General features: G+C 25.7%; 1 protein-coding gene across 2 annotated transcripts in view; it reads left to right on the forward strand.

Annotated features, from left to right (window-relative positions):
• LOC129608933 (protein amalgam-like) overlaps nucleotides 1–17,600 on the forward strand; it is a 219,404-nt gene that overhangs the window by 120,801 nt on the left and 81,003 nt on the right. For both annotated transcript variants that reach the window (XM_055520737.1, XM_055520738.1), the window contains exon 3: nucleotides 1,272–1,777. In XM_055520737.1, the coding sequence (XP_055376712.1) occupies nucleotides 1,711–1,777 (67 nt within the window). In that variant the 5' untranslated portion in view covers nucleotides 1,272–1,710. The remainder of the gene's footprint in view (nucleotides 1–1,271; nucleotides 1,778–17,600) is intronic.

Genomic DNA, 17,600 nt, shown 5'->3' on the forward strand with positions numbered 1-17,600 from the left:
ACAATATTTTTTAAATGGTGCTGCTGTGCTTCAACATTTGATGTGGTTGTCATTTGTAAGTATAGTCTGCTATAGCGAAAAAGATTTCCCAAATTATATTTTGGAAAATTTTCTAGGAAATAAATAAACCACTACGCTTTATTAGATTTTTATCAAAACCAATGGTGAACCTTTAAAACAATAACATTTCTACGAAAGAGTTTGACGAACTCCTTAATTTTAAGAAAATTATAAATAAAAAATGAAATAATGAGTGTGCTACTTTAAAACTATCGGGAAGAATAGGCTAGAAAAGTTGATAATTTTCATTTAAAATTTTAACTATGACTAAAAATTTAACCAAATTTTTAAATCGAATTCAACCATTGTCTTTTCTATAGCATTAAAATTACAAGAATTAAAGCTGGCAGCTAAGAAATTTATTTTACTCCTTCTAAAATCTTTTTTTGAGTTAAGTGAGGTGTTTCAGAGTTATTTTTAAAGCTCTATAACTGCTTTACGATATTTTTCAGTAATTAAATCAAAATTATACACAGTTCTTGCAGTAACAACTGTTATTAAGTTTTATTATTTCGATAACATAGCGCATGAGTTCTTTAGTTATCGCTGTTCATGACGGATGGACAAACAAAAGGAGGTACGATTATACCAAATATGGAATATCTCAGACGTACCTATACTAGACACGATTTTTATGTACGATTTTAATTATTGTTGAATAAACTCTTCAGCAATTTAATTTTAATTATTAGAGCATTGGAGATTTATAAAAAAATTTTAAAGGTCTTAGTTGCTGCTATGCTACATATAATAAACATTACTTGCTAACCATTCATTGTATACCTGATTTGGTCAAAATGAATTTTATTCTAAGAGTTGCATATAACGTTGTCGTGTAAACAACGTTTAAACTTTAACCAATTTCGAGATTATTAATCCAATTCCAAATTTAATTTCAATGTTTGTCAAAAGCTCTAAAACAAAAATTTTCGTTTTTCAAATTTTATTCAAAAAACACTACCTAAATTTAATCGTTCCAAACTTTAGGGAATTAAATTTAAAATTTCGTAATTTTTCAACATAATTGAATGGGCTTTTAATTTGGATAATTTTTTTTTTTTGTCCTTTCCTTTGTAAATTTGAATGGAATACGTTCTACGAATGGTAAAAAATAAAAATTCTATATAAGACTATCATTGTATTCTTAAAAATATCTTAAACTTTTTATCTATTTATACTAACTTTTATGTTCTTTTCTTATTTATTTGCAGAATGTTGACAAATCACAAAGGGGTGGCAGTGAAAAAATATGCCCATTCTTATAAAAACTTTATACTTCTAAAGTGCTTATATTACTAAGAAATAAAAACAAAACAAACAAACAAATAAAGAAAAAAAAAGTATAAAAACGCTTCAAAGTGAAAATATAAGGATAAAAGAAGCGAAAAGACTAACCAATTACATAAGAGTTTGCAATTTTTATTTTGAAATTTCTTAATACAAAAATACACACACATGGTAATGATAAAATAGTATGGGTAAACATGTGTGAATAAAAAGCTCTCTTCATTGTATATAATAAAACGTTGAATGTATTTGACGGATGAACTGTATAAAAAAATATTATATTTCGGTCTATAACAGGATAAATGAAGAAAAAAATGTAAAAAATTCACCATTTTATATACAATTTAAATTGCTCTTGTAGTAATGGTTAAAACGGATATTGTAAAAAGTCTTTTTGAGACATTTCTCATCCTTGTGATCCTTTTAAATGGTAAGTGCTTCTAATAAAATTTATTTTTTTTTTCTCTTTAAATAAAAATATTTTTTAAAACATTTTTAAAATAAAGTGCTTAGATATAAGTTGTTTTTGTTTTCTCTTTATTTTTTAAAATGTATAAAAAATTTGGTGTCATAAAATACAATAGAAATCATACATTGTTGTATATGAATCTATAGGAAGAAGGAATATTAATAGTTGGTTTCCACTTATCTTCATGGTTAGCTGGAAAATAGAACATTTTATTTGAATAATTTAAAATAAATATCACTAGTAGCTATTGTTGTACTCTGATATATGATTAAAATAATGTACAATTAAAAATATGCTTATATTGCATACTTTTAGGGGAAATGCTGAAGTAATTATTTTAAAATGAAATAGCTGTGCGAGAATTACAAAATTAAACTCAATTGCCAGTTTAAATAAGTGAAATATATTTTAAGTGTGAAAACGTTTCCTGTAACCACGGTTAAATGTATTTACTATCACGAAACGTATTAGTAGTTAAAAAGAAGTTGGGATTGAAAATTATTTCGAACATTATTGCCTACATTTTTCCTGATAGAAGAAATAACTCGCCATCTTCTTTTGGTGACTGAAGCAATATTTTATTTTTCTTCGATACGATAAAATTTCCAAACTTTGCGATTTTATGTATTTATAAGTTCAATACTAGAAGGATAAGTTAACATTCTGAAAAATCTTAAGGTTTATACTGGCTTTAGTTATAAAAGATATAAAATATATTCAGAATATATTCAGAAGACACTTGCTGAGAAGTGCGTTATTTATTAGAAAATTTCTAATGTAATTCACATTTTTTTGTACAAATAGTATGCAAGCAACTTTTATTACTGTTATTTCACAGATTAGATTAAGCAAAATTTGAATAGTTTAACTGCAATAAGTTTTAGAAAATTTTCATCAGTGTCGAATTTCTGCAAAATTATAAATAAAATTTTTTATGAATATTCTCCATTAATCTTCCTCTTAACTTTCCAATCCCTTAATTATCGAAATAATGAAAATTAAATTCACTAGAATTTCTTCTTTTAAAATTTAGTACAATTGTAATACTTTATTACACTGAAAATAATTGAGGTGAATTTCATGCATTTTGTGATTCTTAAAATAAAAATGCATTCAAGTCAAAATCTTCAAAGAGTTTAATATTATTTAACTCAACCACTCAACCTTCACCTCAATCCTTACATATACATATTTATGCTTGTAATATTATTTATATTATACATTTTTCACAATTCAATTATTAGAAATTTTACCATCGGCTTAAAATATTCAAGACCTTTATTTACCTTTAGTACCTTTGCTGTTACAGCAACTCTAAAACTTTCTCTTTATTGCATAGATTGCAAAGGTCTTATATGTATCAAAATATCAATAATGCATGAATTATGCTTAACATGCATATATGCAATCTTTTATAAGTTTATCTTTTGTCTTAGATATTTTGACCTTGAAAACATTATCGTGTACATAAAATAAAAATAAAATACAAAAGTTACTCATATAACGATAAAGTTACAATGACGCTTTTGTACTTACATAAAAAGGCTTAAATACGCGGGATGCGTTGAAGAAGACGAAAAAAAATTTCTTTTGCGAGTCCTTTTTAAAATTTATTTTTATATGCATTTTAAATTATTAGATTTTGCTTTGTTTAAAAAAACAAAAAAGATTCAAACCACAATGATTCGATAAGAAGGGAACTAAAAATTAAACAAAAAAGAAATTAAAATAAATAAAGCAACCATCCATTTTAGTTTCGTAAAAAAAAATATTTTTTTTTTGTTACAAGATTTTTAGGTCTCTTCAGGAACAAATTAAACTATAGCCTTGTCTTTAACATAAAAAATTAAACAATAAAAAAGACAGTCAGACATTCTAAGTTTTTGCAGTGCAGTGCAACTCAATTTAAAAAATTAAGTCACTTATGTTAATTTGAGTTGTCAATTCGAAGCACCGAGAACGACGTCTTAATAAAGTTATTATAGCTACTGCATACTTAAACTTTTTTTTAACTCTCAAACGTTTGTAAGTCAATTATCAACATCTTTTTGAAGAACTAAGTCATAAATTGCAAAATAAAATTGTAACTTCAGCTCGTAAGAAGTACAAAATAGACGTTCGGATGCTGTCATTCTAATAACATATTTTTTGTTCAAAAAATTTAAAAAATATTCTAAATAAACCAAATGCTAACAAAACAAGAATACAAATGAAAGTAACCGAAAAATTTTTATTATTTTATTATTTTATGTAATAATTATAACAAAACAAAGAAAATTAATGAAACAATGGAGGGCATAGCAGCAACAAACAGCAACAATATAACAATATTTATTTAATTTTGTTTTTCTTTTTACATACCTACATAAATACATAAAGCCTAGAGTATAAGAGATGCCGACATTCAGTAGGGATTTGAATTTTTATTTTAATTTTCCAAATTAAATATTTTTGTACTCATATTTTTAGTGTGTTCTCTCGATTTTTTTTGTATTGTTATTCAAATTTTGTAAAATTAAACAATAGAAGCAAAAAAAACAAGAGACCAAAATCGAAGTGTCCTTGTATATTATTTTTGTTTTTCTCTATTTTTTTTCTTACATTTACAATTGGATGTAAATTTTTTTTATTTTTTTATTAAATTCGCCTCTAACTCCCATCATTTGTCATTATGAATGTAAATTTTAATTAGAGGCTTTTAATAATTAAAAAATATAAAAAAAATTCTTTTTTGGATTTTTATTTTCTTTTATTATGAAATTAGTCCGAAAAAAGCAAAAAAAAAGGACGAATTTTCCTTTTAAGCTTTTTGTATTTTTTATTTTTTCCTATCATTTTATTGTCCTCTTTAATGAATGAAAAATAAGTGGCCTGTTTTTGTTTGTTTTTTGTAAACAGGACATATTTATAAATTAAAATATTTTTCATTTTACAAAAAAATAAATTTGAAGAAAGCAAAAAAGATGAATTTCTTTAATTTACCATTATTATTGGCTTTAAGCAAAATTTAGTTTCACAAACTCATAATTTTAAAGGAAATTTTGTTAGTACAATATTATTTATATTTTTAAAATATTTTTTGAAATTCAATAAAATAATAAAATCTTCTTAAACTTTTCAACCATAATTTCAACAAGCAAGATGTAAATTCAATAGAAAAGAAAATTTATTCTTACAAATTTTTTCAAAGGAATGCAACTCAATTTGTCAATCATTATTAAAATATTTTTATAAGAATATGAAATATTAACTTCAATTGCCAAGCGGCTACTTCGAACCACAAAAATAAAAACCTCACGGTAAATAACTGGTAAAACTCTTAGAAGCGCCGACGTCAGAAAACAATGTAATGCGCAATATATAATAAGTTTGGCGAGGCATCAAAGACGTGACTGGACGGAACATGTAGGAAGAATGAATGAAAATAGGCTTGTCAAAATCGCCTTTAGCAATATGACATCTTCCCCTGGAAGCCACCCAAAAAAGTGACGGAAGTGCTGGACAAGCCAATACCAGGAAAGTGCTATTTCGAACAGAGCGTAGTCTTATAAAAAGATGAAGAAGAAAGAGCGTAATAATAATTTTATGATGTACATAAATTCGACGTGCAAAAAAATTATATGAAAATAGATGAAGCAACTTATTTTCCTCCAAAATATCAATTAATATTTCTGTGGTGTTGTTAGTCGATACAGCTATTTACTTAATCAATCCTTCAAATAAAACTATTATAGTAAAGTTTAAATTTAAAAGTAAGTTTAAAAATGTTTTAAGGTATTGAAACAATTTTTATCTTAAACAGCCCAAATATGACTCTGATTAATCAAATTTAATAATTTACATAATCTTTTATATATAATTATTTTTCTTAACTCAAATCTTGCAATAATATTTTGATGCAGCTAGTAGAATATTTTTTAAACAACGGTATTTTCTGTTGTTCAAGGAAAAGTGACACTTTATAAATTTATTGGCTTGGTACGAATTTATTTACTGAAAGACTACTAACACAACAGCGGCTTATTATATTCGTAACTCCACCATATTATTTTATATGAATGAATATTCCCTTGTTGATTTAAGACAATTTGAAGACAAACAAATTCCATTACGAAATTTCGTTGTAGCTGCATATAAGACGCAAGAATTGAATTTATAAAAATAATTATTCATATACTTATTACGAAACTAATTTTTTGCCTTTTTTAAATCCTGTGCACCTCTTTTTCAAAGAATTTGCTTTTTTACTATTGACAAATTGGACCCATCTAATTAATTGTTGATGCTATAACATCTCAGTAATCGAAAAAGTTCTTTAACCCATTATCTATAAAGATTATTTTTTATTTCAATAAAGTTTATTTAGGAGAGGTCAATATTTCAAGTTTGACAAAGAGGAGAATTAACTTTTGGTTAATTAGACTTCATTATACTTAAAATTTGTTACCCCAAAATTTGATTAACGTGTCTAATTTCTGTACAAACTACCTGTTGAAAATAAACTAATTATACAGGGCTTGTTTCACAGACAGTTGATTGTTCTTTATTTTCGATCTTAAAATCAATATTTAGTTTAAGCCATAGTCTTCGGGAGGAATCTTGTCAAAGTCAGAAATTTTGTCTTTTTTTAATTTCTTTTTTCGTAAAACTCGAAAAATCTCGGAAATTTGTCTTATTATTTTTTTTTGTTTTTTTATTCCTGAAGCTGTTCCACCTTCAAAATTACTTGCCACAATACACGAACACCCTGTAGACTATGGGTTATTTTTAAATTATGTTAATTATAAATATTTTCTTAAAATATGAAATTTAATTGTAACAAAGTAAATAAAAGAATGAAAATCAGAACCTACTTTAATATATAAAATGCCTAAAAGTCCGTTTAAGAATTTTTAAATATTGTATAAGATCTAAACTAGTTCAGTTTTACTCGTATTAGAGATTAAAGCTAAATACATTTAGTTTAATGATTCTTTTAGGAACAATATCTTAAGGTACATATATACTACTGCTTGTTAATTTCAATGGACCATTTATTAAAGAGTAAAAAAGAAAAAAAAATAAGTAAAGAACGTACTAAATTGACCATGAAAATATCTAAAGAGATTAATAAACAAAATTCATTTTGATCTCCTGTTACTGCTTTCCAAAATAAATAGCAACATTAATAAGAATTCTTTATTATAAACTTCTAAAGTAAATAATGTACCTGTATATATGTTATGTTTACATTTATATTCCTATGTCCGCATTTATATCCATCAAATCTTAAATATCCTCTAAAAAAAAAGAAAGTCCTTTGAATTTTCTGCATTAAAGATTCTTATATACATGTAAAAAAAATAAAATTCCTTTCTCTCTCTCTCACTTAATATACAAGTTTCCTTCTTTTTGCTCTTTTTATAATTTTAACTTACATTATAGTAATATCTAATTTTAAAGATGGCTTTCTTATGACCCTGTCACCTGTATTCTCTAATCCAAAGTTTTCAATATTGTATAATATTATCGGAATACGTAATGGCTCATAATACCGATGGCTATTGTTATATTATTAATATTATAGTTTATATAACATGAATAATATTATGTAATTGGATATCAATGTATATGTGTGTAGGTATACAAAAATATTAAATAAGGATATGAAATCTTAAGTGATCTAATAAAATTCGACTCATCACTCGCAAATAAATAAAACAGAATGAACCAAAAAAAGAAACAAAAATATTAAAACACTCGATTATTTTGATATTCATGGAAGTAAACTTCCTTAACTTATATGAGATTGGGGAGCTTTTAAAAATCTTTGATTTTGCTATTATGTAACATTTTTAAGGATTGTATTATAAAATAATATAGATTTAGACATTGATTATACAAAGTTCATTTAGTGTGCTCTAATATTGTTCTACTATATAGTAATATTATATTGTAATTGTGTATGAACACATACATACGTACTCCAAAAGTTAACTTTTGTGTTTTACCTTTTATGGTTATGGTTTATAACTATACAACGGGTTTTTCAATAGAAGAACTATTTCTATATGTAGTGTTTGTTTTGTAATAATTTTAAATCAATGATGAATCATACGCGAATCTCTCATATTGACAACTTTGTGTATTTCATGATACAATTTGAAGATCTTTCTACTGGTCAACGAAGAACAAGAAATCTTTAAATTGCTATATCGAAATAGCCGTTCGTTTAATATCTCAATTTACATAGAACTTTTGGCAATTCATGCCGACTCTAAAGGCATTAATAAACAAAATAACATTATTGAAGGAAAGGAAATCTGCAAATTGTTCACGGACAAACTCAAAATTTATCAAGTATTATGAACATTTGTTACGTCTATAGCAGATTGCAATGATTCTTATTTTTTGGAAAATAATTTTGCGTTTTAGATCAATAATAACTGATTTTTTCTAAACAACTACTATTCACCCAGTGAAATATCCACTTGCTTGTACAATGTTTATGCTAAATTGTTATTTAGCGAAATTCACTATTTAATTCTTAGCGCATATTTAACTCATGTGATAAAACACTGACATTTAGATATGCAAAATCTGGTTAATTGAATTTGATTGTGTAAGCGCAAAAGATGGAACAGAGTGTTTGAATAATATTCTGTTTCACACATTATTTTCATCACTCATCCTCAATTTAGTCTACGTTTAACTTCAACAGCAACTTTGAACACTTTTATTGAAAAACCCTTTATATTATTTTCATATCTATATGCATAAATTAATGCTAGACATATTATTATGTCTAAGATAAAATAAGATGTGGTTCTATATTCTATGATACATTTTTGTACATAGAGTTTATTAATACATATAATATAACCTACGTATACGTAATACATATTTTTACGCTTACGTACTATTAAACTTTTCAAGTGGTTTCACTTCAAATGAGGTGAGGTGAATTTTATAGAGTAAATTACAGTAGTGCTCTGAAAATTTAATATTAGGACGGAATATTTATTTAGTATACAGTTTAAGTAATATTGTTATATTTTTATGCTTTTATACAAAATATAATAGTTGTATAAATTGCTAAAATAATTTAACGGGTGCTTTACTTACACTTTTATAAAATACTATAGTTAAACTTGATTTTAAAGAATTCTAATGGATCAAAAAAAAAATTATTTAGTTAAAGTAGAAGATTTCTCTTAGTCGCAATTATAAAAAAAACTAAGGACTCAACTTATCCGTCGGCAAAATGTGACCCATCCTTCTTGAAAAAAAAAAGATATGTTCGATTGCGACTATTAAAATTTTTCAAAAAATTTTAAGAACTCAATCATAGATAATATTAGTATGTGAAGATACATAAAATTCCATACAAATTTATTATTTTTGTCAAAACAAAACAATCAATTAGGTGATTTGAAAATGTCATTCGCAAACAGGTAATATAAAAAACCCGAGTGGTCTAAACTCATACTCACATAGTACATATTTAGCCATAACGCACAAAAGTTTGCGACGGTTGCTTTTTTTTACCATTGTTTCAAATTCAAATAGTAAGTTGAATATTGCTATTGAGTAATATAGTAATTAATTAAATTGCAAAATGCCTTTTATTGTAAGTAAATAAATAATATGAATTATGAACGTGTTAAACTAACTATGTGCGTCCAACTAATATTAAACAATGCGAACCTGTTAAAACTTTTATAATCACTATGATGTAATATGGTAAACTCAATAGTGGTAGTTAAAGTCTTTTGAGTATTACTTTTGATTTGATGTGGCCAGCATATAATCGACTGCAATGTTTATTGTCTAGTTTAGGGAAACTGTAACAGAAAATGATAAAAATACTTTTTTAACAGTTCTATACAATTTTAAGGACTCTAGTAAGTTTTTGGTTCACATTCCTCAAAAAACGTTAATTCTTAAAAAAAGCTCTTAGTATAGTTTCGCTTTGTGTCATTCGAAAATTTCTCCTGTTAATTCCGGTAAAAACCAGAGCTCAAATATCACATTTCAAGAAATTCCATCAATCCGTTGCGTAGATATAGTAAAAAAAGTCAAATTGGGACCCCGTTCGATTTCCGATCCCTGAGCTTTCCAAAAAATTTATATGTTCATTGTTTTGACACCTCAAACTTGAATATTAAATTTCAAGAAAATTGGTTGATTATTTCTCTTTATATGGGGAAATATGTGAAATTGGCCCTCAAACAGGTGTAATTCTCAAGGCCTGACATATCCCAAAAGCTGATTAATCCGTGACATAGTCGAATAAGTTCACATATTAAATTTCATCAAAATCGTTTCAGGCGAAATTGAGATACACGCAGGCACACGCATACCGGCAGATCGACAGATCAGAGATGTCAGACAGAAGACTGACATCTCTCTAAAAGTAGTAGCCTATTATGAAGAAGTGCTTCTTCGCCATCAACTGGCGTTCATAAAAGTTTATTGCGGAGTGCATACATAAAGGAAAATAATGCGAAAAAATACTAGAAGAATATTATTTTAACTTATTAGTTTTTGCTCTTTCGAAGTATTTAGTTTAGAGTGTATAAAAAAAAAAGTTTTCTAAAGGACTTTTCAAATCTTTCACTCTTAATTTAATGATATTCGACAAAAAATACAAAGAATAGAGCACCACTTAACAAAGTTCCTTACTTCAGTTTTCATTTTTGTTAGGAGGCTGTGTTTCTTTTGAATTTATCTTAAAATGTTATTATTATTGTACATGAGATTACAAAATTTGACGTTATAATACAGGATAAATTTAAAAGTAATACAGAAAATTTTATACTGAAATCAAGGGATATAAGTTCCAAGAAAAGATCAGATCTATTTATGAATAAATTTCGGCTTTTATTGTAAAAAGTGTGAAACTTTTCCAGACAAGAACACGGACGATCGGACAGAGTGACACAGTTTTTTAACATGGAAATTAAGGAGAAAACAAAAAACAAATTTTAATAATTTGTACAATGTGTGATGCCTCACTTGAGTTCGTTTTCAAGAAAATGGTAAAAGATTTTATAAACATAATTGCAGTTATTATGAAATTTACTGAATTTGCAACATAATTGTAGGTTTCAGTTTCGGAATCTCATAACATTGTTCACCTAGATATCGTTTAAGGTCCTTAGGCGGCTTCATCAAAGATATGATGATGACATGATATGACATGTCAGTAGACCTTTTGATCTATTGCATGTTATTTTCATGCTTTTTAAGTATTCGCATAAAAAAATTATTTTGAATAAATTAAACATTCTCAGTCAAAAAGGAATCTATTCAAAACATTCAGCTGAATCACAGAATCAACATCCAAAGAATTTAAATCAATTTAACAGAGTCTTTGCCTATTCTGCTTCAGTAACTAATCAGAAGGGCTAGAAATCTATCCTAATATCTTGACTAATAAGTGATATAATTAAAGTAGATTTAAATAATTTTTTTATCAAGATCGGTTCAAATGAAATGTACGAGAACAAACAGATATTCACCAACAGAACAATGGTGATTTATGCTTCCCTACCATAAAAAGCGTAAGAAGTTGATTTACGTTGAAAACTCGATATGTGAAATTTAATACCATGATCATATCTCCCTCGTTAATGTATGCAATGCTGTCGGTAACAATAAATTTTAATTAATGCTGATACAAATATTTACAAATATAAAATCCTTCAAAATATTAAAAATTTCAAAAGGACATAATAAATTTTCTAAAGTTTATTTCAAACGTCATTCCTATTGAAATATTTTTCAAACAACAATAATTATAATTATAAAATAATTATGAGAAAGTTTTACTAATAAACGAATTTAAATTATTTATCCTCTTAAAAGACTCATACTTAACGGAAAAACATTCATATCTGTACATGCTCATAAACAACCTTGAGGAAGTTTAAAACTTTATTAATGAATTGTTAGGAATTTATATAAAATCCAAGGTTTTAATTTATTTTGATTTTCTTTAAAAAAAAAAAAAGAACAAAAACACAAAAAGAAAGTATTAAGGAAAATTGCAAAGAAATCACAATGGTGGTTATGGTACAAAAGTATACAAAAATATTTTCATTTGTTGTCAACTAAAAATTGTTGTTCAGAAAAGTTTTCGCTGTTTTATTGTCATTATTTTTATACTATCTATATTTTATCCTTAAATATTATTATGTATACAATATGTATTTTTTGAAACAAAATGGCGGATACCGTACAACAATAGAATATTTTACATTTTAACAAAACTAAGGTAGAAACAAATCTAAAGATATTTACTATTTCGACTTTAAAATGAATGGTGAAATAAATAATAAATATTTATTTTTTTCATAGAAGTAGAACAAAACAAAAAAACTAGAACAAAAAATAAAACAAAAATTATTTTGTATTTTATTTTCCACTGCCTTTATCCTTAAAGTTCAGGTGAAAAACATGAGAAAAACAAAACGTTATAAAACGAAAATAAAATTTCTTTCAAGGTATACAATTAAAACTTTTTAATAGATGTCATTTTTAGATACTTCCTATATCAACTAGATAAGAATTTTAATGTTAAAGTAGATTGACTTTTTATACTGTTATATCTTATCGCGTTTTTCTAATTTGCTTCCTTAAAGGTAATCACAGTAATTTATTCTGTCCACTTATCCGTTTCTCTTTTTTTAAACATTTTGTACTCCAATAATAGAAGCACAGCTAGACAGGATATGGCAAAACAACTCTATAGATAACCAATAATTAGACTATATAACTTGTAATACCATGGATAGATCTATATCTATACTATTCCAAATAATCGAAGTTTTAAACTGTAGGTATACATTGGATTAGCATGAAAATACAAAAAGGAATAATTAAAAGACTATAAAAATATTTAGATAGACCAAAATGTTTTATGTCAATAAAAATTTTAATTAGATAATTAAATATGCTCCAAATCAAATACATTAAGTTTACATTAAGAAATTTCGAGTTATGGAAAAACAAGATAAGAAAGAAATTTAGTTGTAATATTCACCTACAGTTTAATTTTGACAGTCAACCTGTTCAAAAATTTCTAAATTTGTAGTTACAATATAATGAATGCAATTGAGTTTTAAAATGTTTTTGCATGTCAATTAATTAAAAATGAAATTATGGACGTCGAATGCATAATCCTTGTGTACACAAAATTTTCACGACGGAGTTATAAAACTTGAAATGTACTTTTATATGAAAACTCTGATCTTAGAAAAATCTAGAAAATTTTGAACCATTCTTTAATATTTTCAACTGTAACTCATCGCGAAACATTTCGATAATCTTGACGCATTTACATACAGTTAAGTTTATATCAACACTCGTTGCAAAGTAAATCCTCAGTATTAATTATCAAAATTATCATCCCGAAACGTCTTGATAATCTTGTTAATATTTGTGTGAATATCCGAAATATAAATGATAATACGTGCCATTGCTGTGTTTTTCATGTGTGCCATAATAATAACACAAATCACAATGCTTCACATTTTAAATTTTAAATTTTTTCCAGTGAAGCTTCAATTAAAATTTATGCTTTAATTTTGTTTTTACATCGTTAAAAAAAGAGTCGACATTAGCATGCTTTTCTTGTTCTCTTTCCAACTTTCCTCGAAAATATTTAAAAATTCCATAAGCATTACCTATTTTAAAGTCTCTTCTCCTCAGTAATAAAACAAAAGTACTGTGAATTAAAATCCAATTTTTTTTCCTTTAAACCAAACATACTTTTATTACCAACGTAAACAAGACCACAACAAAGAATTGAAAACCAATACCTAAATATATAAAAGTACCCATGTGTGGTGTTAAAAAAAAAATACTTGATGTAAGAAAGGAAAATGAATTTTAAGAAAATTATAAAAAAAAACTAAAATGTCCTGTTAAAGATAATAACATGTTTTCGATTTCAATGTGTTCCCTTTGTTGTATATAGAGATTTTAGGGAACAACAGAAAATATCCTAAACACTCTTATGTTTTATCCTATGGGAACTTATTGCATATGACAAATTTTTATTTTGGAATAGCTTAATATTTACATGTAAATTGAATAGCAATGCAGCGGGCGGCAACCCATTGAAGGTACATGTGTACATTATTACAAAAATAGTATACATATGTGAATGTTTATCTTCAAAGTCGTATAACGAACCCTTTCGAGACCCTTCAAAATATATACACAAAATAAATTTTATTTTATACATTTCTATACTTTTCCAAAATATTTTTTTTACCTTTAACAGTATATAGGTATACATTCTATTTTACCTTTCATAATATTTGAATTAGATTTATATTTTGTTATGTTCATTCAAAATTAAATGTAAACAGACGAACAGAAAAAAAAACGAATAACCTTAAAATGGATGTCCTTTTTTTCTATTGTTTATTTAGAATATGACACATGTAGTATTCCCTAAAGTAAAGCATACATAATATATATATTTTTTGACCTATGAACATTTTTTTACACAAAATATAATATGAAATAAAGTTAAATAATATCTTCATAATATTCTTAAACCTAAACCCCCCCTTCTTCAAAAAAAAATTGTAACAATATACAGATATGGAATACAAACAACAATAAAAGATTAGGTACACATGCATGTATTTTGTACATTATTATTAGGACAGGCTGGATATAAGAATATTATTGTACTATGATTATTTGAATGCTCATGAGAATATACGAGTAGAAGGATTAAAATTGTATAAGGTATAATTTTGTCCTTGCTTCTTTTTTTCTTTGATTCTTCTATTATTCATTCGTTTTCTACACTATTATATTGCTTGTATAAAAAACCTAGAATATATGTATACCACTAAACATACAATATTTTAGATAATCCTTACTGAATTCTATAGCATAATTTTAAATTAAAAATATGATAATAACAACGAATAGTTTATATTTTATAGAGAAAACTAACAAGATATTTCCAAATAATATACTAGCTATGTGTGTTAGAGTTGAAATTAAAATCCTTTTCCAAAATGACCAACTTCTTTTTTGTATGGCCAACAAGTTTTTTAAGTTTTTATATTCCACGACTTACAATAGAATTTTAAATTATATCTTGCAACATATGGAATGTTACTAGCATTAATATTTTAATTCAACTAAAAATTTAAAGTAAATAAATGACTGCATAGGTTTCAAGCAACAGAAGGTAATTGAAACGCAAGATAGGAAATGTCACAAAAATTGTTTGTTTTCATTATAGTTGGTTACTGGCGGCTCAATAAGTAATTAACTGAATTTGTTTTATGATTTTGGTATTAGTGTATGTACTAACGAACAGATTTCTATATATGACATTTAATTTTCTTAAAGGATAATTATTTTTGGCATGGAAATAATTAAGTATTGAATTCCAATGTTTAAGTCGAAATGTACTCATTTACTAATATATGAATTAATTTTTAATAATTTTCATATTATGGAAGATCAACATTGTTATAAAAGTTGTCTCAGTATTTGATAGAATTAAAGTAAATATCTCTCAATCGATATACCCAATACGTACAAGCCAATGTTGCTCACCTAATATATCCAGTATGCATAAGCTCATGAACAGTAGGGCTCAAAGAAAATTATATTTGTTAAAACTAATAAAGTTGTTCAGTAATAACGGACATTATGGTATAGAATTTGAATAGCTCATTAACTTATTAAGACCTCTAAAACTTTTGCGATTGTATCAGACAATATAATTTTAATTTTACTTCTATATTTAAGGACAATTAATATATTTTTTTTAACATTTTACCACAAATGACTCTATTTACGTAAAGTTAATTTAACAAACGAATATTAAATAATGCGACATATTATGTAAATAGTTTATGGTCTTTTAATATAGATTTAATGTCTGTGACCTTTGGATTACCAATAAGATTTTAATAATGTCCATTAAAAGTAATCTGTCTCTTGTGGTAACGTCTTTAATATTTCGTTCTTATTTACTATTATTATTAAAAACCGAATTTAGCCCAACAAATTATATAAAAATGTATAATATTCAATTCATTCGTATAAAATTATTGTGTTTAAAGCCAAGGCTATAATGAGAAAGGTATTTCAAAAGCCATTCTAATAATGCAAGAAAGAACCCATTTAATAATGCCCAGTTTATTTTATGTGGTTTTTTTTTCTTAATTAAAATATTAAACAAGGTATGAAAGGATAACATTAAAAAAGATTTTTGGTATAATATAATATGAGCCCAAAAGGATATTTTTGATTTATAAAGAATATTGATTATTTATATGAATGTAGAAGTAAAAATTTTTGAAAAAAAATATTGACATGGGACCTAATAATAAAATAAATTTGATATTTTGTAAATATATTTTATAACATTGTTTTTATTCAAAGAAAATTGTATTAGTTTACTGATCGGTTTAGTAGTTAATAAGCTAGTATACTAACAATTGTAGGCGTATTTGAACCGCATAATATAAAAACACAACACCCATTCAATCAGTTGGAATTTAAAGAAAACGCATTTTTTCGCGACGAAACTATCACACCAAAGGGTCCGTCTTTTGGTTTGATTTAATCTGATAACTTAAACTTCTGTTTGATTTAATAATTCTACTGAATGAAAGTGGTTCTGGACTCAGAACTGGTTTTACTATCGGCCCGCGGCCGCTTTTACGTTATTGATCATAGGGAGTTCATTTATGTTTACATTGACATTCCGTTAAATAGAGATATCCCAAAACCCATTTACGTTCAAAGACTATTTAAAGATAATCGCTTTCCGGAAAATGAATTCTTGTTAAAGGAACTAATAAAATTTCTGTAAGTGATTTGCTCATTCATAAAATTAGATAATTATGAGATTAATTTATAGCAATTACCCAATTCTTGCAATTTAATCAACCCAACCGGTACTGAAAATTAAGTAAACTTGCTGTCATTTAAATTTTTCTATGGCAATAAAGGTGAGTGATGTAATTTTCCTAAGTGTGAGTGTTGTAATAATCTGTATGACTGAAATCTACCTAGTATACTATTATTTTTACGCTTCTTATGGTTCTCGGTAGAAGCTTCAAAACTTAAAACATTTGTTTGAAATTTAAGTTATTTCAATTTTGACTACTTAATCAGAAACGAATTATTAAGTTGTGCCGAGAAATTTTCTCCCCTTCCATTATTTTCTTTCGTATATAATTTCCTCATTTATTCTCTTTTAAGTTGTAAAACTAACCACCGACAATGAATTAGCACGCATTCTAAATTATGTTTAATCTTACTCTTAATCTCTTGTAATAAAAATTAATAAATTCTGATTGATTTTTTATTGCTATGTTAAGAAATTTTCTTCGTTTCTCTTATTATTAAATTTCATTTTTTAATCTTGTTTTTTTTTTACCTAAACTTTATGCATATAGCTACCTAATAATTTTGTTTTATTCACAGGTATTTTTTAAATTACTATATTAAATTTTAACGATAAGAACTTTTTATTTTCCCTCTGCGCTCTAAATTATTAATATGGGTTTGGTATATAAATTATAACAGAAAATGAATATGCTTTGATGTGGTTTATTTAAAGTGAAAACCTTAAAGTATTAAAATTTGAAATCTATATGTTCATGTATATACATAAAGTACATACATATGTACATATTATTAGGTATGTGTTATGTATATAAATATGTAAAAATGTTAACTAGGAAATCTGGCTCATAAAATTTACTTAAATCATTATACAGAAACCATTATCGAAATGAAAAGGAAGATG

The sequence above is a fragment of the Condylostylus longicornis genome, unplaced genomic scaffold, assembly GCF_029603195.1.
Source record: "Condylostylus longicornis isolate FDR11 unplaced genomic scaffold, ASM2960319v2 ptg000038l, whole genome shotgun sequence".
NCBI classification, from domain to species: domain Eukaryota; kingdom Metazoa; phylum Arthropoda; class Insecta; order Diptera; family Dolichopodidae; genus Condylostylus; species Condylostylus longicornis.